Source organism: Sinocyclocheilus anshuiensis, unplaced genomic scaffold (genome assembly GCF_001515605.1).
Source record: "Sinocyclocheilus anshuiensis isolate Anshui unplaced genomic scaffold, SAMN03320099.WGS_v1.1 scaffold627, whole genome shotgun sequence".
Lineage (NCBI taxonomy): Eukaryota > Metazoa > Chordata > Actinopteri > Cypriniformes > Cyprinidae > Sinocyclocheilus > Sinocyclocheilus anshuiensis.
In genome coordinates, this window is record NW_015549703.1 from 656,742 (window position 1) to 683,635 (window position 26,894).

A 26,894-nucleotide genomic window follows, 5' to 3' on the forward strand; every position below is an offset into this window, starting at 1 on the left:
TACCTACAATAATGTACAGTATTTGAAAAATAATGTTTTTTTTTAACATTAAAGCATGTCATCATATTCTGTTACACCAAATATACAAAATAATGATCTTTAAAATAGCATCATATGACCCCTTTAATGTAAACCATTATTAATTTTCCTTTGACACATTTTAAGTGTTAAGAAATTCTTCATTCAAAGTTAAGCTTGTAAATGCATTGCATTTAAAAATGAATATTCAGTGCACGGATTATGAAATGTAATTATAAAATCTTTAATAATATTGAAAATAATAAGTAATAAAAACACCTAAAGAATTAAAAATGCTGCCTGAGGCTTTTGGTATGTTTGGAAACAATCATTATTTATTTTTGCTCTCCTGTTTGATGCTAGATTTACACACTTTATCTTTAAAGGGACAGTTCACCCAAAAATGAAAATTTGATGTTTATCTGCTTACCCCCAGGGCATCCAAGATGTAGGTTCACTCTATATACAATCTAAGTTAGGAGTGTCAATGTCCATTTGAGAGATAGGTGGGTTTAGATAGGTGAGAGCCGCAGGATTTAATTTGGTTTTGTTTGTGTATGTTTTTTTGACTCTCAAAGCCGTGATTCCCATTCACTTCCATTATAAGACTGACTGACTGCAACGGTTTGAGTTAAAAATCTCCGTTTGTGTTCTACTGAAGAAACAAAGTCACCTACATCTTGGATGCCCTGGGGGTAAGCAGATACACATCAAATTTTCATTTTTGGGTGAACTATCCCTTTAAGCTTCATAAAGATTTCCATCTGGAGAAAAAAATGGATGAAAAAGTGAAACTGCTGTTAAAAAAAAATGCGTAATACATGAATATAAACCATTTAATAGTCTTTATTTTTACTTCACATAACAGTATGTAACATTGCCTAATTGACCTGGCTTGGATCTGTAGCAGTATTTCTGACTGAAGGTAGGTTGTTGTTTATTTCTGTTAGACTGTATCTTGCTGTTGTGTGTGTACATGTGCATAAGACAATTGTATGTAAAGATATTTTAATGTGCAAAAAATAAATAAGTGCTTCACAAGATGGAGAAGAATGTCCTTTTCACAAACAAATGTCTTCACAGAAACATATATATATCCATTTCGACAGTATCTTTATCTGAGTGACTGGTACACAGAAAATTCAAATCCATTCTTTATAATATGTTCACATTTTTATACAAACAAACAAACAAACAAAAAGAACAGGATTACACTGTTTTAAATGTATTCTATAATTTGACTGAAGAAAATGGCTCCTCTTCTTCACACAAGTAGAGAATAAATGTAGTAGATCCTTATATAGAGAAAAGGGCATCACCATTTGTTTCCATTATTCATTATAGATATCTGTGTGCCAGATACAATACTTCTAGAAACAGATTCATTTTCCTCCATAAAAAAAGCTCTGCATTACATTTAGATGCATTGGTGGAGAAACGTTCCTCATATCAGTTTTGCCTTGAGGTGCTCTAACACTTACAGGGTCTTGAAAAAGGTCTAAAAACAGATAAATAAGACATGAATATTGTTTTTCAGTAACAGAAATATATGAAGTAGAAAAAAAGAAAAGTAATAACTTACTCATCTGACACAGAAATTATGCGCCTGCCTATATATGGCCTGATATATGACTTAGGTTTGTCTATCTCCATCTCTTCTGTATCTGAGGGATAAAAGATCAGTAATGTAAGGCATGTCGATATTGACAACACACACAGGCATGCTCTCTAACATACTGTTAAAAAAGTTTTTGAGGATGTTCCACTAACATTTTACAACAGCAAAGTCCCCAAATAGTCTTTGTGAACAGTAGTATTGTTTTCTACCATGACAAAATAGAAATTTGTTAGGTTTGACAACCATTTTGCTTGGAAAAGAGAAAAAAGAAATGGCACTTGGTTCAACATGTTGTTATTTAATGCAATGACATCACCATATACTGTATGTATATATACACATTTAGAAGAAAAATGTACTATAATATATTAAAATACATACAGTGTATTTATTTTGTGATGTTGTACCCTTAAGATCTGCATCGTAATCTTATGTAGCAGGCTATTGACATCTGTTGTTTCAGTTTTACACTCTTATCTTGCCTTCTTTTTTTTTTTGAATTAATGAATGGTTAAATAAAGAATATCTACCATCAGAAGAGTTGATATAGTAGCGACCAAAGGCGTCTTCTTTTGGGATGTCTGGGTAAAGGTAGACGAGGGGGTTCACCGGAATCTTCTGTGCAGCAGTGAGGGTGTAGTCACGGATGACGTTAGGCAAGGAAATCGACGCCAGATCTGATTTAGTGTAGGGCTTCACTGAATGTGTCTTAGGTTCACCTGTATTTGATGACATTCATTCACGTATATTAAAAGACTGGAAGACAGATATATAAATAAATAAATGATAAAATACTCCAATTCAAACCAGCACACACCGTCCTGTGAATACTCCACCCATGTGATGGTGATTCCTCCGTCTCGACAGGATTCACTGAAGCGCAGAAGGAAAGTGCCCGGGAGTTTGTCGCTCAACAAAGCCTTCTCTCGCTCTTTACTCAAAAACCCTATAATATACCTGTATATATGTGAAAAAAAAAAAAGATAAAATTGGACTGGATAACAATGTCAAAGAAACTTCTATGTTCATGGCAGTTACAGTACTATAAATTGGAATATAGCTTTAGAAAATGGAGATGTTGGCATACTATCATGCTGTTTCGGGTTAGTTGACTTAAAGCAGCATCTTATGTTTTTGTGTGAAATCAGATTTTCAAAAGAAACAAGTAGGATGGGACTTTATTTTATTTTCTTGATGATGATTTCATGTTGACTTTCAAATTGTAATTTGTAAATCTGTTAATCTCAAAATAAAATTACAGAAAAAAAATATTTTTAAAATGATATTAAAGATTATATATATATATATGAAGAGTTTAGATGCAAAATCCTCTAAGTGCCGTCTGAAAATGTCTTCTAAAATGAGCATTTTTATTAGGCTCTTACATTTATGTTCAGTTATTTCACTTTAATTGCATAGAAAAGGACCTATACATTGCCATTTGAGTACAATTATTTCTAATAAATAAAAAAAACTTTATTTGACCCTATAACTCTAGCACTCTCTATTCTAATTCTATTGTTTTCACTCTCTATTCTAACTTATTTGTATTCTATCTGTTTTTTATTTATTATATAATAATTTTTTTATTTATTATACAATATTTATTATACAAACAAAAAGCAAAAAAAGCCTCGATAACACTAGCTTGCTCTATTCTTTTTCTATTGTATCGGTTTTCTTTTTATTTATTATATAATTTAAAAAAAACTTGCTACGTGTACTGTGTTAAGCTAACAGACTTGTCATAGCACTTGCGTATCATTGCTCTTTTGCTTCCATTGTCCTCATCTGTAAGTCACTTTGGATAAAAGTGTCTGTAATGTAATGTAAATGTAAAACTACTGAACCTAAACATAGGAGCCTGATCAAAATGCTTATTTTTGATGAAAATTTCAGACGGCACTTAGAGGCCTTTGCATCTGAACTCTTCATATATTTTAGAATTCTAGGACTTTAAAAAATCTACAATAATAATAAATATTGGCTGATTGTGCACATCTAAAATGGAATGGATTCTTATATATAGAAGACTGATTGTTCCAGCCCTAGATGGTACTGTATTTGTTTCATTGTCTGTAATGATGGAACTCTTACCCATCATTCCAGATATTGAGCAGGTGTCTTTTAATAAGATCCAGAATTCCATCTATCCACAGCCAGAATGGTACACCCCTCTCATTAGGAGACATCTAGGTGAAAACACACAAGTTATTTACTCTGCTTCCATTTTATCAGCTAAAGTATTGGCATGGCATTGCTTCATCAATGTTGATGTGATGATATTTATTGCACTTCCCTTTAAAATTAAAATAATATAACATATATTCAGTTAGTTTCGAGTTCTGAAAGCACAGCTGTTCTTTGTGGTCTCACTAAGTTTTGGTTTAGCAGTAAATCATGTGGTGACAGCAGAGGAACAAACAAAATGTTAAAGAAAACGAAAGTAACGTTCTTGCTTTTGTTTGAACTGTTTCTATAAACTCACCTTACAAAATGTATTCCAATGGATGAGACCTTCAGGGTCACCTTGTGCTTCATGACCTGAAAACAGATACAAAATGTAGTGCTATGTATTGGAACTATATGAGCATTTACTCCCATTTCAAGAGGTAAAATAAAGCACATATAAACTCACTAAGAACTTTTTCGGCCAGCGTTCTCAGCTGCTCAGAGTTCAGCGCTCGTTTAGTGGCAGAAGAAAACTGCCAGCTTAAGACCTTTGAAAGCTGCCCCCATTTCACAGGTGGAGGATTCAAGAAGAACGACAGATTCTGAGAGAGAGAGAGAAATAGACAGCAATAGTCAAAATGTAAACCTCAATAGAAGACAAAAACATTGATGAGGGGAAATGGCCGTACGTGGGGTTCACAGCAGAGCATGTTGTACCATAAGATGGAGCCCCAGGCACTAGGTAACTGATTCACATGGGAGATCACCACAATAGGAAGTGATGTGATCTGTTTAATAACAAAAAAACAGGTCTGGTCAGAATTACTTGTCTGATCTACTCTACAGTTGATATGTCACAATAGGTAGCTACATTTCAGAGTACTTTACCGATAAATCAACACACAGTTCTGGCTGAATGAGTTGAGTTTCAAAGTTAAGTATGTGCAGCTCCTCAGAAATGATGAGAGGAGTCTAATAAAAAGGGAAAAACATCAGCAATTCCTTCACTTCATTTTATTTGACATCACTGTATGTGTTTTTTGGCCTACCTCATTGGTTCTGTTGTTACTTTTCATCTCTTTTAATTGCTGTGGTAATCAGAGGGAAAGAAAGATCAACAATAAACGTTCAGTTAGACATTATATTGTATTTATTATTAGCAGTAATATGTTTGTTTTTCACATCTTACCAAATGACGAAATTCAGCTGCTAGACATCCACTGGATTCCTCTAAGTTCATAACTTTAGAAAATGTTCCTAAAATGTTGAATTTCCTACATCTAGGACATCAGAGAACAGAAGATTTGGATTATTTGAGCTTTGACGGCATGCATACAAATGCTGATGGTGGTTCTTGATAAATAATAAATTTGTTTATTTACAACAAAACAGAATAATTTAATAATTAGGGTTTACATTTTGCATTTCAAGCTTATCTTCTGATTATTATAATAATCACTGTGCAGGACTATACAATACAGTTAGTAATATTGTTGCAGGTTTGGACTTTTGTCAAATGCAGACATTTTTGTGGTTGTTGTGCTATGTATCTATATGCATTGGCTCATTCCAAACATCACATTATAGTAATAAATCACACTTGTGTTATGAGTTTCTTCGTAATATGTTACGTACCCTTTTATTGTGTCTTTCTCTGTTAAATCTCTACAGAAGAAAAACAAATTACTGTATGAATACATAGATAGATAGATAGATAGATAGAGAGGTTTTGCTTACTTGTCAATAGAGACTTTTACTTTGAGTTGACAGTTCAGTTCAGGGAGTTTGACTAGTGATCTACAAAATAATACACATCGACATCACTGAAATTAAAGGCTTTTCTCAGACATTTACCATCAATTAAAATAAGGGACAGCACAGTGTTGTCGACAGTAACTTCAAAGAAACCCACCTGATCTTGACTGTGAACTGAACTCCTGTTTTTATCACCAAGGGTCTCTGAGGATGTGTCGGCATACAAGGCTGTCTCTCCACCACAAGAGAACTGAAAGACATATTACAACCTCTGCCATCCTGTTCAAGACTAGAATCTTTCAGAAGTGTATCTTCTATTTTGTATCACAAAATATATTCAAATTCCCCTGTGAACCTTTAAGCCCACAAATCCTCCCATCAATACCCATATGTTATTTTTTCTACAGCTTGTGCTCTACATATAAAAACACAGAAATGTATGAATGGATAAAGTATCTCATATTACTTTAATATAAGGTTTTTGAAGAGTGCAAGGGCCTGGTCATCTAGCTGGCTCTTGCCCAGAGTGAGGGGGTCTTTGTTGTATGTGAATTTCTGCACCAGTTCCTGAACTTTCTTCAGCTGCTGACGGATCTGTTGAAAGCACTCTGCCACCACTGTGAACCTGGATCACAATTCATGTATTAGCTAATTATAAAAATAATATATCAGTACCACGGACAGCACCAAACAAAATAAAGGACAATATGAGCTTATCAGCTCCAGTTTGAAACCACGTCGGATATAGAAATACTTTTATTAATAGCCTTATGGAACAACTTGTAATTTCAAGGATTTTATTTCTAATTAAATAATATAAAATTATTTAGATATCAAATATTTTATTTGGTCATTATTTTGTTTCCAGGTCACTTGAAGCGCCCCCTAGAGGTTCTCACCAGCTCTGCAGTTGGTCCAGACAGGCATTGGGCGGCCCGCCGATACAAGCCATCTGCTGTCTCTTCTTCCACTCAGGTAACTCTTCTGATATGAGTGTGAGCTGGATCTGCTCGGCTAGAGTCAGTGCATTAGCGATTTCTTTTATCACCACCTGTACACATATATATGCTATATTTAAGAAAAAATATGATACTGAAGAAAACTGCAACATTAAAGTCACATTAAAATCAACACTGACATTTTTTTATATTCATGTGTCTTTGTAATCAAAATAACTTCCCCTCCCTCTTGCACATGACATCTCTCTTCTCAGATGACACGTTTACTGGTGTAAGGGTGGGAACGATCAAACGATCCAATCAATTCTCGATGGATAAAATCAAGTCCCGCCCTACATCTGTTCTAGTTTGAGAAGCCAGAGATGGTCTTATTATTGAGAGGCACCAAAGTCCGCGAATCTACCATTGGAGAAAGCTTAACACCAACTTGATAATCACATTACAGCCTTGAAGTCAGCTGTGCGACAGTCAATCAGTTTTTACAGATACCATAGAAAAGATTGAGAAATACCATGAACTGAATCCTACCTGTAGTACATGACTTCTCTTATAAAACAGCACTTTTATTGATATAATCTCTAAAAACAGACTGATCCGAAATGAATGTTTGATGTCAAACATGTTGAAGATTAGCTGTTTGAAAAGCTGTTCTCCCACAAAAGCAATTTATTCAGCATATACAGCTATTCAAATAAACAAAAAAAAAAAAACGGCCTTTGGTCTCGTTACACTTTTTGTTGTGTTATCCTTGGATGCTTAGATTAACGTCACAATAGAAAAGAAAAGACTATCGCAACTTCGGTTTAATGCAGACTTTAGTTGCACATTCCTACAGATGTGAACATTCCTGAGCTCAATCTTTCAGCTAAATATATGTAGAGATATATTACTGAAATCTTGACCTACCTCTCTTTTCATGCTCAGCCCAACAAACATTTGTCTAATTGCCATTTCCTCCTGCTGGATCTCTTTTGTTATCTGGCCATTCATTTCAACTTCCACTGAAAATATAAAAATACAAATCCATACCATTTCTCATTCGTGTAAATTCATACTGTTTATGTTCAAAACATTGATCTAACCAAATATATCACAAAGTATGAGTTAATACCAGGAGCGAAATGCTAAAAATGTATCTACTGTTACCTCGACTCTGCAAAGTATTTCTCTTGAAGTCGTACTCATCTTGCACATCCTCCAGAACCTGAATGTCCTGTTCTATTTCCTAGAAGCAAATAAATATTCCACAAGTGCAGCTTTTTGAAACAATGTTTTTACTTGTAAACCGGTGTCATTTAAAGCGTTTTTTGTGGTAAAGACCCAAAACCATGTCATTATTCACTGAGATGGTTTACCTGCACACTCGTTTTCAAATTGTTGACTTTATTGCCCAACTCATTTTGCTGTTCCATCGTGATACTCCCCTGTGATGAGCCACCTTTACCCTAAAAGCAAATTTACTAAGATGAATGATAAACACATGTGCAGGTTTGAAATGACAGCTGTAATGCAAGACTAAAAGCCTTACTTGAGTTCTAAGTGCATTTTCCAGTATCTTTCTTTCTTCATTCAAAGTGCTAGCTATGATCATAGCCATGTGAACAGGATCCTCCTGGAAGTGCTCCTAATGTGAGACAATTATTTACATTAGCTCGGCCATTTTATTTTAGAATAATGAAATCAATTATATTATTAATGTATATTGAATGTAATATTGTAAGAAAAACAATATAAAAATTGCACCTGTAGGTTACGCTTAATTTTGCGTATATTATGCTGTAAAAGGAAGTTGTTTCCTAGGTTGAGACGGCTGTAGTGCTCATCCAGTTGGTTTAGGAGTTCATGGAAGCGCAGGGTTGCCAAAGATACGTTACTTGCAACTGATTCCCTGCAACCAACAATGTGTCAAAGATATGATTTGCAGCAATTCATGATACTGAAATTCAAATTTGCAACTGGATAATAAATTCAATAACTAAAAATGAAGCATTAAATTAAAACAATTCTCACCAGTCGTGACTCTCAATCCATTGACTGAGATACTGTCGGATCTCCATTGGAAAAGCCTCATCGTAAAGCTGGTCCACTTGCTCTAAATACAGAGAGTCCAGCAGCTGCAGCTGGCTCCAGAGTGTCATCTGAAAACATAAAAGCATAATCGCATATGAAATAGTGCAAGAGCGTTTACTTGCAACATCCTGCCTGTGTTTAATAAATATGTCACATAGTACCTTGTTTATGTGCAGTTGTGTTAACATTTGGCATTAAGCCAATAATAATAGTTACTATAATAAAATGTGTTAGAAAAAGGCACAAATGTATTAATATTTAATAATTTATCACACTTTAAAAAAATAATAAAATTGTAATATTTTAATAACAACAATTATTAAGAGTGCTGTGCTCATCCTTTAAAGTCACTGACCACGGTCACGCTAGACTTCAATTTAGACTGTTTTAGGCTTTAGACAGTTAGGCTACTCATAGATTCCACTCTTAAAAAGACAGTTTTGTATGCATGGGAGTAAGGGTCATCAAACCCTTGTATTCATTTGCACTGATTCTTTCTTCAGGTCATAGTTGACCGATATGGAACTTTTGAAGGCAGCGAAATGAGAGACTTTTTTTGCACAAGTTTGCTTTCCCGTATTCGCAAGTATGAATGGAAATCAATGGAACGAAAACTGTAGTATATATATGACCGCACCTTATGGCAGAGCAAAATATAATTTTAGAGACTGATTAAATGCTTCTGTTCTATGCAGTTAATATTTAACACATCCGTTCTTTTTTAAGCTGTATGTAAAAAATTAAAAATTGTATAGACTACCATGTCTTCTACTTAGGTTTCATTGCATTATAAACAGAGCAAACTGCTTTACATATTATTACATTAAATTAGTCAATTTCCCACAGCCTTTACAAAAAGAACGAACGCTTAGATAACATAGCAGAAAATTACCTTTCAACATAGAAGTTGGGTCAAGGCACAAAAGCAGTATATCTCAGGCTAAGCAACAATACACAAGATACAAGTAGACTAAACTGTGTCTGCTTCAGACTTATATTCTCTTCAGTGACCCCATAATGGTAAAATATGAAATATTGACGCAGGTTACAGCCCCCATCGGCACTGTAGGCCAATCGGAATGATCTAATTACCATATGCAAATACACCAGCGATAAAAACCAATCATGTTCTAGTGCGTACGCTAAGCCGCGCACCTTTAGCGAATGGCTGTTCTCGGCAAGCGCAGCCCTCCCTCTACTGTCACGCTGATCACGGAATAGGAACTGATGTGAAAACAGAAACTTAGCGAATCACTAGACTATTATTACATTAAGTTTGATAATTAGATAAAAGCCGTTCATAATCATCTAAGAAGCACTGATTATTATCTTAAAAGAAAAAGGAATAGACAGCTCTGATGCATCACTGACCTTATGTGGATCACGCTGATCCTCTGTTTGGGGGAGGGGGGGTTGTGAAACTGAAGGCACAGCCACCGGGCAAGCACGCGTTTTCTGAGAAAGCGAGACCTAAACGGAGAAACGAAACTTGGATTTACGTCAATTCCCTATTATTTTACTACACGCCACTGGATATTTTAAGGAGACCCATTGGTTGTCCATGTGCTTTGTTTTAAATGTAGAGGCACAAACGGATAGAAATAGATACGACACCCGTTTAACGTACATTAAAATGATTTTATCATGAGATATGAGTCATTCTTCTTGTGAATTTGTTGAAAAACGTTGAATGAATGAATGCTCGTGTTGTAATTTAAGGAAGTGGTTCTATAAAGGGGGAAACCAGATGCAGGTTTATAGTGAAACAATCCTTCTTACGTCACAAAATCCTTTGCAAATATTTGCTGATGTTTACGCTGTTGTTTACCCACCAAAATGATGTCACTTCCTGGAGGATAATGTCATTAAGGAACTGGGCCAGATTGCAACAATTCCCGTAAGCAAAAAAAAAAAAAAAACTTTAGCTAGAATAACCACTAAGGGTTTTCTAAGCCAGTTCCCGATTTTTGTTAGTTAAGGCGATATTATAAAAGACAAACCGAATGAAATTTAGGATTTAAGAAACTGTTGGGGGTAAAGTAACGCGAGTTACGTAAATAGATTACTTTTTTTCAAGTAACTAAGTAACGCATTCGTTTTTAAGTTACTTTTTCAAATAAGTAACGCAAGGTACTTTGTTTTCCCATTTTTTGACTGACAAGTCTCCTATCCTGGCACTGTGTAAACATGTTACTGTAGTTCTAGACTAAATGTGAACATGCATTAATTCATCTCACACACAAAAAAAAACAGATTCAAGATTAATCAAAATGAATTATAACAGTGAAATGCAAACTCAGAATGTGACGCAAACTATAATTAAATGTTAAATAACACAAATATCCTTTATGTATTTAATCCCATTTTATTAACCAATGTCTTTGCTGCTGACCTTTGATGATCCACAATACTAATAAGTAAAATGATGTTAGATAAACTATCATTTGTGCTTCATTGTTTTTTTTTTATTGCTAAACAGTGTTGAACTTGTGTTCTACTGGCTTATTCCTAACCAGTTGACGGTAGCCATCGACTCCCAGTATTTTTTCCCCATGATATGCGAGTCAATGGCTACCGCCAACTGTTTCGTTGAAAATGTCTAAATAACAGAGCCCTGGCCCCCATGTGCACCTTCTACAGAGGCACCATCGAGAGCGTTCTGACGAGCTGCATCACTGTGTGGTATGGTGCCTGCAAAGCGTCCTGCCGCAAGTCATTTCAACGCATAGTGAGAGCAGCTGAGAAAATCGTTGGTGTCTCTCTCCCCTCCCTCCAGGACATTTATGGAACCCGACTCACCCGCAAAGCCCTCTGCATTGCAGGTGATCCCACCCACCCGACACACAGCTTCTTTAGTCTGCTGCCATCAGGGAGGAGACTGCGGAGTCTTCAGGCCAGGACCAGCAGACTGAAGGACAGCTTCATCCATCAGGCTGTCAGGAAGCTGAACTCCCTCCCGACCTTGCCCTTCCTCCCCTCTTTTGCCCCATGCACCACTGAACTCTGAACCTCAGACCCCCCCCCAGCTCCCACATCCCCAGGTCCTTCCACTCCCCCCTCCCACTAACACACTGGGACCTGCACCAGTCACTTTGTGCAGCATTGGTCTGCTCACTACCTCATTCAGCACTGAACTGACCTCATTCAACTACCTCTTCTGACAGTTTAAATAAAGAACTCTCTGAGCTTTGTCACTTTAATCAGTCTGAATAAGTCACTACAAATCATTATATCTGCACTGTTTGTTTACTTCACTGGTTTGCACTCTATCTGCCATGTGCCTTGTGCTGCTTTATATATTTTTTTACATTTTACCTTATTTGTGTATTTGTATAGTTGTATTTATATTTAATCTGTATCTATCTGTATTTTTATGCTCTACTGTTAGTGTTATCTGTATGCACCAAGGGTCCGAGTGTAACGCAATTTCAATTCTCTGTATGTATGTACTGTACATGTGGAAGAATTGACAATAAAGCAGACTTGACTTGACAACAATACATTTTGGATGAACTATCACTTTATTATATTGATATAAAATTAAAATGATTACTACCTTTTAAACAGTGAAGTTAATATTTTATCCAGTATATTAAGACATATGTCAGGGACATGAAAATGTATTGCATACTATTGTTTAGATTGTTACAGAAACGAAACTCATTTCAACTTAAGTTATGATCAACTTATGATTCACTTATGATTCATAGTCCTGCCAACTGTTTTGTTTGATGACATTTTATAGACATCAGTATTTTTCCCCCACGCCAGTATGCCAAACCAAAGCGAATGACGTAGATATCAACTTGTTAGCATATTTAGTTGCAGAAATGCAAAAGACTTAACGTCATATTTTGCATGTCATATTTGCAACTCAAAAACATGAAGTGAAGTGTAAAAGTGTTTTTAAAAATGTCTAAAAATTGATGTTTAATTGACAAAGCATATTGCAGGCTCATAGTGCATCTAGTCACAGACTTTAATGGAAGTTTTCTGTTTATAAAGGATAATATCTACATATGATAAAGAAAAACATGGTTAGATTCCTACTTCTAGCTCTAAATTACTGGATTCTACGGCGCAAACACCTCACATATGCTGACAGGAAGAATGTGGGTGAAAGCCTTTCCCATGTTACTTGCAGCATGCAGGCTGCAGCCCACTCAACAACATTTCCAATCTCATAATGTGAACAACCACAATTCCTTGTCATTGTGCCAGGATGCTGCATTCTATTTTAAGAGTGCACATTATTACTACTATTACTTCTACTACTAATAATAATACCATAGCTGAACCATAAAATTCTTTATTAAAAAAAAATGCTTGTCATAATATATACATAAAAATGAGAATAACATTAAGGCAGATTAAGGTTTGGGCAAATCTGAATTTTACAGGTAGATGAGACAAGTCATATATTGCATTTATAAATTGTTGGAATGTAGAATTATGACATTAATAATACATCCGATGCATTTTTATATTGACAGTATTTTTGAATATACACTCTGCAAATGAAAATAGAGACATGATGCATTATAGTGGCATAGAGCCAGAAAAGTGAAGAACAGCAAAAGAAGCCAAAATAAAGAGATGAAAATCTTTGAACCCATCCATAATCTTGGAACCAAGCGAAATGGGGCTGTTGCCCTTTCTAGGGTGAACTCATCTGCAATGTGAACAAGGAAAAAAGTGTCATGTCATTTTCTGGTGACTGAATAATGCTTTATCAGCTCTGCTTATTAGTGATGTTTAAAATGTTACTTACAGCGCTTTCAAACTCAAAGGGGCTGAGGTGCTGGGTAATAATTTCAAACATTCCAGGAGACATGGGGGGTTCAGGAGAGGAACATGCATTTTGGACTGGACCACTGAGAATTGAGGACATTGAAGAAAGAAAGAAGAAAAATCAGAATCAGTTCATACAATCAGAGAAGAAGAGAAGACACAGAGAAGAAACAAATTATAAAATTAAATCTTGTTGTGAAAGAAATTAAGATACTCACTTCCGATGGGAAATTGGAACTAACTGTGTCTGAATGTAAGGACAAACTGTGAAAGATAAAAAAAAAAAACACTGAAAAGAGGTGCTTAACCTTAAGAAAATTTGTATTGTTAATAGAGATACATTCGTTTTTCTTACAATGAGTTTGACGACATTATGGTTGAGCATGATGAATAGAGTCAACAATACGATATATGTAAACATTGAGATAATGGGAAGTGACTATGTACGTCCCTTCCTGTCAAGGGCGTAGCTTTGGTTTGAACATTGGTGGGGTTGAAGTGTGAACTGTTTTAGTAGAGTCCCGGGTCATGCTCACTCATAAGGTTTTTGTAAAGGCTAAAAAATTAACAGGGCTGTAAACAAAATATCATGGGACACAGCTAAATGATTAAAAATCAGATACATTTGCAGACATCTAACCTTTGTTTTGCTGGCTGTTGTAATGTTTCCCAAAAGCCTCATCCTTCGGGATGTCAGGATAAAGGAACTTTAGAGGATTCTCTGGGACAACACCATCTGCAATGACCTTATAGTCCCGTATTATATCAGCAATGGGCAAGGCGTTGAGACGGTTTTTCGTGTACGGCTCTACAGAGATGAACTTTGGGTCTCCTGCAGGCAGAATACATGTGCTTAACATTATTTAACAACATATTTAATACAATAAAGACAATGCAAAAAAAAAAAAAAAAAAATGCACTGAGCACCAAAACAGCCAGGCATACTGTAAGAACAGCTTTTTCCCCTCAGGCATTATTTAATATGAACAATTACATTGTCAACTGCACACTGAAAATAAGGAAATACAAATTTTATCTATAAAAGGATAAAGGGCATCTGCTAAATTTGGGAATATCTCCAGGCTGGAGTTTCCCTCAGCAAATTCAAGACATTGTCTCAGTGTGGAAATTACAGTAACTGATTAACCTGTGTGGATTTGCAAACAGAACACTGTTCACTGCATGGAAAAACTGGTTAGGATTCTTATGTTGTTATCTTTGTTTTACAGCTTCACACCTGTAACATAATGTCTCCTACATTAAATACTGTATTGGGAATGTTATTCTTAAAGGAATAGTTCACCCAGAAATTAACATTTATTTAAAATTTACTCACCCTCAGGCCATCCAAGACCTAGATGAGTTTGTTTATTCATCAGAACAGATTTGAATAAATTCAGCATTTATTTCTGCAGTGAATGGGTGCCGTCAGAATGAGAGTTCAAACAGCTGATAAAAACTGGACTTCATTTGGATTACTTGTGTATTACTGTGATGTTTTTATCAGCTGTTTGGACTCTTATTCTGACGGCACCCATTCACTGCATAGGATTCATTGGTGAGCAAGTGATGCTAAATTTCTTCAAATCTGTTCCAATGGAAAAACAAACACATCTACATCTTGAATGGCCTGAGGGTGAATACATTTTCCGCAAATGTTCATTGTTGGGTGAACTTTTCCTTTAAAGTATAATGACATATTGTAGACAAACCATTTTCATCCTGCTCAACCCAGGTGAAGGTGATTCCTCCAAGGTGACTTTCACTAAAGCGTAGCAGGAATGTCCCTGGCTCCTTCTCCTTCAGTAAAGCACGTTCCATCTCTTTACTCACAAATCCCATTATGTAGCTGAGAAACAAAAAATAGCAGAATCCATTGAGAAGCAGAAAATGGTTTCTGCAGAATGCATCGCAACAAGCTAAAAACTTTATTCAGCATAGCAGATAGAGTAATCTCATTATAAATATACTGTTATACTGATAAATATACTGATAAAGTGATAAAACATCACAAAGATAAGACTATTCTATCCAGTAGTTGTATTTGTTATTCATTACATGCTTATCAGAATAACAGAGCTAATGTGTGTTATATCTATTTATCATGCATCTGAATGTCATAATAAGGCCACTGACCCATCAATCCAAACAGGAAGTAAATGCTTCTTGATAAGGTCCAAGATCGAGTCCAGCCACAGCCAAAAACTAAATGATTTGCCAGGAATGTTTTCCTGAGAGCAACAGGGAAAAAAACTAATTGGATTTATATTGTTACAATTTGAAAACAGCAAGAGTATATAATATTTATTCAATATTACCTTCCAGAACTTGGACCAAGAAACTTGGCAGTCATTATAAGAAGCGTGTTGACCTTCAGAAACAATTAAAACACTGTTTAGATGGAAGCCAAAACACATTTACAAAAACTGGGCTTTCAGCATGTTTATGGAACAACATTAGGGAAATACAGTCCACACAGTCAGCAGACAATGACATAAAATTACTTTAATGTCACATAAACCAACAAGTTTATAGAAAACATACCCAGAAGTTTATCTCCCAGCATGTTAAGTTGCTCTTTGTTGAGTCCTCGTCCTGCAAAACTTGAGAACTGCCAGCTGAGTACCTCTGAGAGTTGACTCCAACTTGCCCGCAAGGGGTTACTGAAGAATCCAAGGTTCTAAACAAGTCAGAGAAGTTCAAATAATACTTTATGTACAGCCTTGCCCCTGATTAAAACTATGACATCTAGTTATTTTATAAACAAGATACTGTAAGGCTAGACATCCATTCTTTGTATATCTGCATCAGAAGCTCACCTTGGGGTCATCAGTTAGCAGGTTGTACCACATGACAGAGGCCCAGCCCCCTGGGAGCTGACTGACATTGGAGATGACCACCAGTGGCAGGGAGCAAGTCTGAACAGGAACAAAAATACAAAACTCAGTGAGTGGTATTATAAGTGATGTAAAAAAAAAAAAATCAATAAAATCATTATTTAAAAAAAAGCATTACATTAGCACAGTGATTTCCAATATAAATGATTACAGAGCTGTCCTAAAATTGAATTTTAATTGCTGGTCTAACTAAATAATTAATTATTATTATTATTATTATTATTATTTTCTCAACATTGAAAAAGAATAATATATGTAATATGTCATTTATTTATACACTTTATACACTAATTTTATTTTTTAAAGAAATGTAAAACTTTTATTCATCAGGTATCCAGAGTGATTTATAATGTCTTATACAATTATAAGAATTATCAAATAATGTCTTATAAAATTTCAAATAAATTGTGTTCTTTAGAACTTTCTGTTCAAAGAATCCTGAGCGAAAAAAATGTATAACAGTTTCCACAAAAATATTACAACAACAATTTCCAGCATTGCTAGTAAAAAGAAATCAATACCAAATCAGCATTTTAGAATGATTTCTGGAGGTTCATGTGACACTGAAGACTGGAGTAATAATGCTGAAGATTCAGCTTTAACATTACAGTAATAAATTACATCTTAGGATATGTTAAAATAGAAAACAAATATTTTAAATTAAACTGTAATAGCCTTTCATAATCTTACTGTTCTTACTGTATTTGATCATCAAATAAATACTGTCTTGGTGAGCATATACATTATATATATATATATAGATATATATATGTGTGTGTGTCTATGTACGTACACACAAATATAGACAAAAATATATAAGATTTTCAATTAAGCTTTAAATAAGCTTTTGATTATATATGGCAATAGTATACAGTATTTGATATATATATTACATAGACAGTAAAACATACCTCAAGATCAATATCTAGGCCCTGTAACATCAGCATGGCCTCAAAATTGAGAGAGTGTAACTCCTCTGTTACTGACAGGGGACCCTGCAATAGAGAGAGACGCAATATTATTACGCTTCAATGCCAAGATCAAGGATATACTGTGTGAGGCTGCCCTCTGTTGACAAGATGATGTATTCCACACTGAATAACAACATGGCAAAAATGCTATCATGTAACCAGGCTCGAGCCATGGTGTAGGCCTTGTAAGGTGTCCCACTGGAAGAGATACACTTATAAAGTAAATATTAGAAATAATGCAGTCTTACCTCATTTCCTTTTCCTCCAGTAGGACACTTTCTCTCTTTCAGCTGCTGCAAAACACAAAGACTTCATAAAATATCTTCGCTCTCTTAAAAAGGGATAGTGCACCCAAGAGTGAAAATATTATTTACTCAACCTCATGTTCATTTTCACACAGCTCATTCTAACAACAGTTCATAGTTATCACAGTTGTCAAACTCGGAAAAAGGACACACACACACACACAAAATAGTAAAATATTCCAAGTCTTCTGACATTGAGTAACTTTATGAGAGGAACAGATGAAGTTATTCACTTTTTGGAGCTGTGGTTACTACCAACTATCCTTGTATGGAAAAATAAGCTTTAAAATGTCTCCTTTTATGTTCCATGGAAGAAAAAAAACAGAATGTGGGTTTGGAGCAACATAAGGGTGAGTAAATAATGACTAATTAATTTTCCTACAGTGGGTGAAGTCATTTAAATATATTTAACACCAAAGCCTTATTAACAGTATTGGTCTTGATTCATGTGCTAGAATTCAGAGTGAAGTACCAGATGCCTGAACTCTACAGAAAGACATCCAGTCGACTCCTCAACATCCATCACTTTGGTGTTGTTGGTGGGGATGAAGAACTGTCTGTTCCTACAAGGAAATATCAGTAATCTTAGTTTTGATATTTTCTGGTTAGTCACAACTTCCACTGTACTGTAAATTACAGTAACCCGCTATGTAGAATATGTACAGAACTCAGCTTGTAAAACACTGCTGTCCCCCTCCCCCACACACTTAGCTGAAAAACTCATATTGAGATTTGGCCTAAATAAACAACAGGAAGTTGGTTCTTCTGTTTGAGGTTCAGTGCACTCACACTTTGCCTGGTGGAAGGTCTCTGCACACACAAAAATAGAAAAGAGTAGAAAAACATGGTCATGTTGGGCTAAATGCATCTGTGATACAAACATTGCTTGCATGGCTTTTGAACAATGAAAGAAAAAGTTGCATGTAAGTGTGAGAACGATATTAATTATTATAGCCATAATTATAGTTGGGTCATTCCATGTGTATAGTCTTCATGTCCCTATCATAAATGCCACAATACATATTCACAGTTGTAAAGATGGAATTCATATTAGAGATTATTATTATTTTAGAACGTTAATCTTTAATAATTTCACTATTGTAAATTTAGTTTGAGTGGATGCGGCATTAATGTCTAAGAAATATTCAAGTTTGTTTGTTTATTTTTATTTATTTTATTTTTTTGTATCAAAATGAGGTAAGCAAAGAATATTATTGTGGGAATATTGCTTTGTTTTTTACAGATTTTTCCTGTAAAATCACTTTTTTCTCAACATAGATTCAACATAGATTCATCAGTCAAAACTTGGATTTAAACTTATTTAACGAAAATTAGATAACAACAATATATATATCATAAATTACTCTTTATCGAAATGCATTTGAGATTTTACTTGGACAAAGCAAGTTCATTGACATCATCTTCCAGGAAGTGACATCATGTGTGGTAGGAAAACAACATTAGTAAATATTATGATGAATATTATGTGGTGTACTCTGGAATAAGTTGGTTTACCTCTGTCTAACAACAACAACAATAACAACAATAATAATAATAATAATAATAATAATATGTATGATATCTAGACATTACATTTATTTTTAAATATTACTATTAACTTCAGATTGACACTCTTCTGTAAACTAAATATCATCCCCCACTGAGCAATCCCCCACTCTTAAATTTGTATACAAACAAGTTATAAATAAAAAGGTTTAACAGTAATATATTAAGTCTGCTTTACAACTTTACACGCTTCCTCATATTACATCACAAGAATATTTCTTTTTAATAAGTTAAAAGTTTAATAATGGTTGATGTATTGCACATTATTGTAACTATTGCAAATTTATTGCATAACATGAATGGCCCCGGTTACAAAGATAAAATGTAGACATAATTCGGGGAACATACTTATCAAATGTTGTCTTGACTTTGAGTTGATAATCCACCTCAGGTAATTTAACCAGTAATCTGAAAAGAAAAAAAAGTGAAATTAAATGGGCAATAATTGTGTTGGACTAAAGGCAGTCAACTCCTTGTGAAAGTAGACTTGTTTACATGAGGAGTTTGGTGGAAGCTGTGGTTCATACCTGACCTTGGTGGTAAACTGCACCTGTGTTTTGATGATTAGAGGTTTCTGAGGGTGTGTAGGCATGCATGGCTCCTTCTCCACCACAAAGGAGCTGCAAACATGACCAAAACAGATTATCCAGGTTCCCTGGTCACCCAGCGCAGCCTTTCTATTGTGTTGCATTCATCGAGTTTCATGTATTTATGGCACTAATTGCCTTAAAGGGATAGTTCACACAAAAATGAAAATTCTGTCATTAATTACTCACCCTCATGTCGTTTCAAACCCGTAAGACCTTCATTCATCTTCGGAACACAAATTAAGATATTTTTGATGGAATCTGAGAGCTGTCTGACCCTGCATAGACAGCAACGCAACTGAAATGTTCCCAAGTCCAGAAACATAGCAAGGAGATCTGTAAAATAATCCATGTGACATCAGGGGTTCATCCGCAATTATACGAAGCTATGAGAATACTTTTTGTGCGCAAAAGAACAAAAAATAACGACTTTATTCAACAATTAGTCTACTCCGCATCACCCTGGTGCCATTTTGGAGAATATCCGCTGGACGCGGATATTCTCCAAAATGGCGCTACAGTGCGGAGGAGACGAATTGTTGAATAAAGTCGTTTTTTTTTTCTTTTGCGAACAAAAAGTATTCTCGTAGCTTCGTATAATTGTGGTTGAACCCCTGATGTCACATGGATTATTTTACCTTTCTGGACTTGGGAACATTTCAGTTGCGTTGCTGTCTATGCAGGGTCAGACAGCTCTCAGATTCCATCAAAAATATCTTCATTTGTGTTCCGAAGATGAATGAAGGTCTTACGGGTTTGAAACGACATGAGGGTGAGTAATTAATGACAGAATTTTCATTTTTGGGTGAACTAACCCTTTAATTGTTTGCCAAGGACATGAAATCTAAATGTTACCTTTTAATGAGGTGGTAGATGAGGTATTTGACTTGCTCCTCCATCTGAGGTCTCTGGAGAGGGATTGGATCACTCTCGTAAGTGACTTTCAGGATCAGCTCACCCAGTTTGTCTAGCTGTCTTTTAATCTGGAAAAGACTCTGGGCTGTCAGGGTAAACCTGTAAAAGTGATTTCACATGAAAATTAGGCTTGATTCAGATTTTAACAAGACCAATCTCTTAGTAACCACAAAAACACCATAACAACATACACCAAAAGTTTGGGGTCTGTAATGTTTTTGAAAGAAGTCTCTTATGCACACCAAGGCTGATATTTGTTTGATCAAAAATACAATAAAATAGTGATTTTGTGAAATATTATTACAATTTAAAATACGTGTTTTATATTTTAATTTATAATATTTATTCAAATGTAATATACTCCTGTAATGCCAAAGCTGTACTTTCAGCAGCCATTACTACAGTCTTCAGTGATCCTTTAGAAATAATTTTAATATGCTAATTTGATGCTCAAGAAGCATTTCTTATTATTTTGTGAAAACCATGATAAATTTGTTAGGATTCTTTGATGAACTTGTAACAAGTCTTTACGGTCACTTTTGAACAATTCAATGCATCATTGCTGAATAAAAGTATTGATTTCTTTAAAAAAAATCAAACTGGCCCCAAACTTGTGAACAGTAGTGTACATCCCACGTTTTTTTTTTATCCTGCTTGTCTTTGCTGTGTGCATTGCGACAGTCTTATCAGACAACATTTAAAACAATAATCTATATTAAACAGCATAACTTAAATTGTATCGTTTTTTTAATTCTATTTCTTTATATTATAAAGGGTTATACCAGTTCTGGAGCTGGTCCAGTCCTATTAGAACCGGTCCTCCAATGCAGGCGATCTGTTGCCTCCGTTTCCATTCCTTAAGCTCAGGGTTGAGCTGGGAGGAGATCAGGGTATCGATTTCCTTTATAACATCTGCAATCTTTGACAAAATCTCCTGCAAAGGTAAAACAAAGTGCAAACATAGTGGTTAACAATGACCAGAAAACACTTATATAGTGGCATCACACACCTGAGCGAAATGTACTAAAGATGTGTGAAAACCACTCAAAGCCACCCGTCTGAGGCAGGAAGTTCCCAGGGTGGTTCAAAAAGTGTAATTCTAAGTAAACAAGACCTTTGACAAACAAGAAGAAAAGGAAATGGCTGTAAAGTAAAACAAGTGAAGAGTACTATCATTGTAGAGATACACTTGCCTTTCTTTTGAAATCCAGGCGGTTCAGTATTTCCTGAAGTGTAGTGACTTCTTGCTTCATGGTTAAAGAGTTTCTCTCAACTGGATCTACAGGATATCAGAGGAAGATGTTTTCATATCACAAATCCTCTCTTATATGCCCATATTGTATTATTTGCTTTATTATGTCATAAAACAATAGGAGGGTGGCATTTTTGGAAGATGTCAACGGTCATACACTGGCTCACCTCGAAGTTGGAGTGTTTTGTAGCGAAAGTCAAAATCGTCCTGCATGTCCTCAAGATACTTCACAGCCTGGTCCAGCATCTGATAAAAGCATGTAGAAATAATGGCATATGTCACACACACTGAACTTTTTCATATATCTAAACCCCCATGGCTGTGATAACTGAAACCAATACTGGACGTAACTTACCTGAACGCTGCTTCTTATGACTGCCACTTTGTTGTCAAGAACTTTCAGCTTCTCCAAGGAGGCTGAGTTTTGCATTGACTTCTCCAGTGGTCCCTGCCATTAATGAAATGGAAACATGGAAAACAGAAGATTTAAATGTAAAGTAAATGTATACATCTAAAACATGACAACATTAATCAAATATGCATTATTCTAAGTCACAAATCGAATAAGTACATTTATAATATTGGCCATGTTAACTAGGCCAGATTGAAGCACCTTTTGGATCCCACACTGGTATACTGTAATATCAAGTGAGTGCAAAACTTTAAAGCTTGGTTAACAACATAGTTGCATGGGGTATATGTGGTTTTTGCATGCTGTTTGTCACGTGTCTTGGCAGTACCTGTTCCTGCATGCTGGCTGTGGATAAGATGCGTCTTTCTTCCCTCAGGCAGTTACAGATGACAGCGGCCATGTGCAGAGGATTCGCCTTGTATTTTACCTGAAAGAGTGACGCAACAGCATTTACTGACTGATGTGAGACCGGGAAATCTTTTCCTGACAAGTAAAAACGTATCCCCATTTACAGGAATCATGCTTCATGAGGAATGTGGCATTACAAGGAGTGAAGTAGCCTTGGAAAGTGAAAGTTCAAACAAATAACCACTGATGTAAACGAAACAGTTGATGGTTAAAATCTCACGCATGACGTTTTTGAGATCTGGTTTGTTTCCATTAAGGAGTTTATCCAAACATTAATATGTAGCAGGTTTTATGTCAATGACATTTAGTCGCGAGATGCAAAAACAATGACGTTTTATGTTATAATTAATGTTCCAACCTGATGCAACACGTCTGAATGCCCCATGTTTGTTTTGAAAGCATAGAATGATTATACAAATATGATATGAAACTGTACAATCATATATACAGTATATGGCATTAGGAGAGTGCACTTTCATTTTTGAGTGAATTTTTCCTTGAAGTGCACACTTCGCAGATTGAGGTTTTGATATTCGTTCAGGGGTTTATGATATTTGTTAGAAGTTACGGAAAATAACAATCATCTGTTAAGTTCATTTGAACTTTTCTGTTAGACAAAATATTGTGGGCGTTTCGACTAGGTAGGTGGTTTTTTTTAATGCAATATTGACAATGATATTTCAACACACAAAAAAAAAAAAAACAGAATTTTTGCAGCTGTCCTAAATGCAGTCTACGTGGAAAAATAAAAAATGGTCTCCCCCACACCGTGCTCTGTCATTTTGTTTTTGGGGTGGCATACAACACCAGTTACAGACAGATGTAATTTTTTAACCAAGCGAAACCCCCGACATTTAATTCTTCTGTGGAAGTTTTTTTCACATTTATCTAGTGAGAAATCCCCACAGCACCCACTCATAAAGCAATATTGACAATGATATTTCCACACACAAAAAAAAAAAAAACAGAATTTTTGCAGCTGTCCTAAATGCAGTCTACGTGGAAAAATAAAAAATGGTCTCCCCCACACCGTGCTCTGTCATTTTGTTTTTGGGGTGGCATACAACACCAGTTACAGACAGATGTAATTTTTTAACCAAGCGAAACCCCCGACATTTAATTCTTCTGTGGAAGTTTTTTTCACATTTATCTAGTGAGAAATCCCCACAGCACCCACTCATAAAAATACTGCATAAGAGAAAGAAATGTGTACAGCAGTCCGACATTGAGAGTTTTGCCAGTCAGCTTTTGTGAGTGAATTTAGATTCTGAGACATCCTGAACTCTTTTTTTCTTGCTGTCTACCTACTATAGAAACATTTTCGAGACTGTAGGAATGCACATTATTGTAACTACAGCTAGCACATCAAAATGGCATGTTATAGTAGTGTCAGCCATTGCTTATAGACTGCTGATAAATATTCTTCCTTACTAAATATGGTAAACTCTATGTGAGATAAGTGACCTAAGGTGCTACATATTGGTTAGGACGGTTTCCACAGAAGTCATTGAAAAGTTAGCAAAAACCACAGCAAGACAACTGAATACACGCTTAAAATAATTTTTGTCATAGAGTTATGAATCACAACAGAGGTTCTATGTAATTACCTTGATGGCTATTACTGTAAATCCCAATACTGACCATTAGTTAATTTCCTGATTATAGAAAATAAGTTAAATTTGTTAAATAAATAGTCACAGGGTCGTTCACAAGTTCACTTTCTTTTCCTCTCAGTTCTCGTTTTAGAGAAGATGTGTAAAAACAGGCATGGCATCACTAAACGAAACTATGCTTTTGATAAGACAGTGTGCAAAAAATTTTTTTTGATAAATGCACTAAAAAAATATGGTGTAGAAACTATTTCTACTCAGAAATTGCTAGCAAATTTCAAAATGAATTACAGCAAGTGACACATTGAATTCCACGTGGAATTTTGAAATGTAAAGACGGAAATAGTATTTTCTTGTAAAATGTACTTCAGTAATATTTGTAGGTTTTTTTACAGTGTGGATTTGACACTGAGGAATGCATCAAATGTGTGGAAATAACAGGAGGGCAGTGTGCGTCTGTTACCTGTATCTGATGAAATATTCTCTTTAGGTTGTGTCTGTGAAGAAAGTTCTGCTCCTGAGAACACTGCCTCTCAAGCTGAATTAGGAAGTTGTTGAAGAGTACCGTAGCCATAGATTCATGGTTTGAAGCTGTTTCCCTGAGGCAATAAAGACAAAAATGCTTCAGGAGGATGCATTCCCTTATGCATTAGAGTTGTGTTGCAAATGCATAATTCATATTATCAACAACAGAGTATTTTAGGCTGGTTGTTTTGTGTTTTCCTGAAGCCAGAAATTCAAATTGTGATTTAATAAACATTGAAAATACAATTTCTGATCAGTATGTAAAAAAACAACCACATACCAGTCCTGGCTTTCAATCCAGTTGGCCAGCACCTGTCTCAGCTCCATTGGAAAGTTGTCATCATAAAAATAGTCCACCTGTTCGAGGAACTTAATATCCAGTTGCTGGATTTGTTTCCATTGACTCATAGTGGTGCTGGGAAGAAAAATACAATGCATATCTTTTGAAATTGCTTTAGGCAATCTACGAATAAAAATGTTGTGCAATATATGAAATACATGAAAACTATGTATACTGTAACCATATCAAAGCAATGGCAACAATAACCTAGGGAGATCAGGGAGTGTTTTTGTGTAACCAATTAGAAATAAGCTGCTATGTGAAACCACTATCAAACAAGACCATCATCCCCTTGAGGTGACAGTAGAGGTTGTAAAACAATTTCTTCATGGAAAAAAAAAAAACCCTACTAATAATTCTAAAAACAATAGATTATTATACAGTATTAGCCTGTAATTTTGTATTTGTTGTTCCCAGTTTATTTGCTATTACAAATTATATTATTTCTTATATGTTTACTACATGTCAAACATTAAATTAAATGTAGAGTATGGCGCTAGCAACAGCAAGGTTATGGGTTCAATTCCAAGGGAATGCATGAACTCAACTGACCATGAATGCAGTGTATGTTGCCTTTGATAAAAGCATCTGTCAAATGCTTTTGAAGTTATGTTGCTCACACTATTGTGAACTTCATTGTGAAATAAGATTCATGCACAAAATGTTTATAAACTATTTGAATGCGTATTAGACAAACATGGGACAACAACAATGCCTCAACAACGTGTTACAAAATTTCCCAGTCTCCCCTATATTTTAACCATACAGTACCTTTCATATAAATATCACAACAAACCATAAATCAAACTTCAACAAACCACTCGAATACAAATGTAAATTGTTTAACTTTGCTTAAAAGCGAAACTAAGGTCCAAAGGTTTACCTGCTGCTCTTACGAGAATGACACTCCCGAGAAGTTGACACAATGCACCTGCTAAACCTGATGTTTTCAGAGTAACCAGCAGCCACGCGTTTAACCAGACGCAGTTCCTCAAGAGTCTTGCCCACAGACTGCAGACCCGATCCGGCGAGAGGCAATTCAAATGTTCCTAGAGGTCTGGAGATGGTTGTACGGTCCCGTTTCCTCTCATGAATGAAGTCCTTTAGGTCATGAATGCCACAGCTATCTTATCCAGCGATCGTGACTGAACGGGTAAACAGGTGGGTTTGGGTTCTTCAAGGAAATGTTGAGCACTTCGCGAACACGGAAACGTCCCTGCAGAAAAAACACAAGGGGAACTCCCCTATAACCTACGATACGACACGAAGTGTGTTCATAGGGTATTTTATATTGACTGCCTCAGTCTGACTCACATCTTCAGAATGGAAGGTGCTGTTCAATAGACTTGTATCAAAACCACTGACTGCATTTATAGTCATAGCCTACTAGTCATAATTAATACACTTTATCATTAAAAGAAGCTTGGTATTATAAAATGCAACTTGAAAAAAGTCTATGTACATAACGGAAAAAATAGAACAACATTTTTAATAAATGTATATATATACAGGGGCGTAGCCATCTTTTCAGAAGTGAGGGGGACAGAAATGTTATATATATATATATATATGAAATAAAAAGCTTTTGCAACATTTTACACTATACCATTCAAAAGCTTAGAGTCAGTATAATTTAATTTTTTTTGGAAAAGAAATTATAGAAATTAATACTTTTATTTAGCAAGGATGCTTTAAATTGATCAAAAGTGATGATAAAGACATT

The 26,894-nt window shown here is 35.3% G+C and overlaps 2 protein-coding genes across 4 annotated transcripts; both read right to left on the reverse strand.

Moving 5' to 3' along the window:
• Positions 1-848: 848 nt before the first annotated feature.
• LOC107660594 (signal transducer and activator of transcription 1-like) lies at positions 849-9,581 on the reverse strand. Of its 3 annotated transcripts, XM_016449940.1 has the most exons (23): positions 9,485-9,581; positions 8,533-8,660; positions 8,266-8,410; positions 8,051-8,146; positions 7,878-7,967; positions 7,669-7,747; positions 7,429-7,523; positions 6,463-6,614; positions 6,030-6,188; positions 5,721-5,813; positions 5,546-5,605; positions 5,444-5,473; positions 4,998-5,088; positions 4,858-4,896; positions 4,697-4,780; positions 4,498-4,596; positions 4,275-4,410; positions 4,125-4,180; positions 3,734-3,828; positions 2,454-2,593; positions 2,167-2,355; positions 1,601-1,682; positions 849-1,516 (listed from the first exon to the last, which is right to left on the reverse strand). In XM_016449940.1, exons 2-23 carry the CDS (start codon positions 8,658-8,660, stop codon positions 1,489-1,491), a joined length of 2,166 nt encoding a protein of 721 aa, XP_016305426.1. In that variant the 5' UTR covers positions 9,485-9,581; the 3' UTR covers positions 849-1,488. The 3 variants fall into 3 exon arrangements, with proteins under 3 accessions (XP_016305426.1, XP_016305428.1, XP_016305427.1); XM_016449941.1 differs by lacking the exons at positions 849-1,516; positions 1,601-1,682 and adding an exon at positions 1,757-1,841; XM_016449942.1 differs by lacking the exons at positions 8,266-8,410; positions 8,533-8,660; positions 9,485-9,581 and having other exon boundaries at positions 7,878-7,982; positions 8,051-8,106.
• Positions 5,868-26,409, reverse strand: LOC107660593 (signal transducer and activator of transcription 4-like). The gene is made up of 25 exons (XM_016449939.1): positions 26,055-26,409; positions 25,112-25,246; positions 24,770-24,905; positions 22,617-22,715; positions 22,232-22,324; positions 22,044-22,122; positions 21,818-21,903; positions 21,407-21,558; positions 20,565-20,723; positions 19,650-19,742; positions 19,471-19,530; positions 18,346-18,366; positions 18,029-18,119; positions 17,500-17,544; positions 17,192-17,275; positions 16,203-16,301; positions 15,928-16,063; positions 15,702-15,754; positions 15,520-15,614; positions 15,096-15,232; positions 14,024-14,215; positions 13,602-13,647; positions 13,364-13,466; positions 12,891-13,264; positions 5,868-5,877 (listed from the first exon to the last, which is right to left on the reverse strand). Exons 2-24 carry the CDS (start codon positions 25,237-25,239, stop codon positions 13,250-13,252), a joined length of 2,202 nt encoding a protein of 733 aa, XP_016305425.1. The 5' UTR covers positions 25,240-25,246; positions 26,055-26,409; the 3' UTR covers positions 5,868-5,877; positions 12,891-13,249.
• Positions 26,410-26,894: the final 485 nt, after the last annotated feature.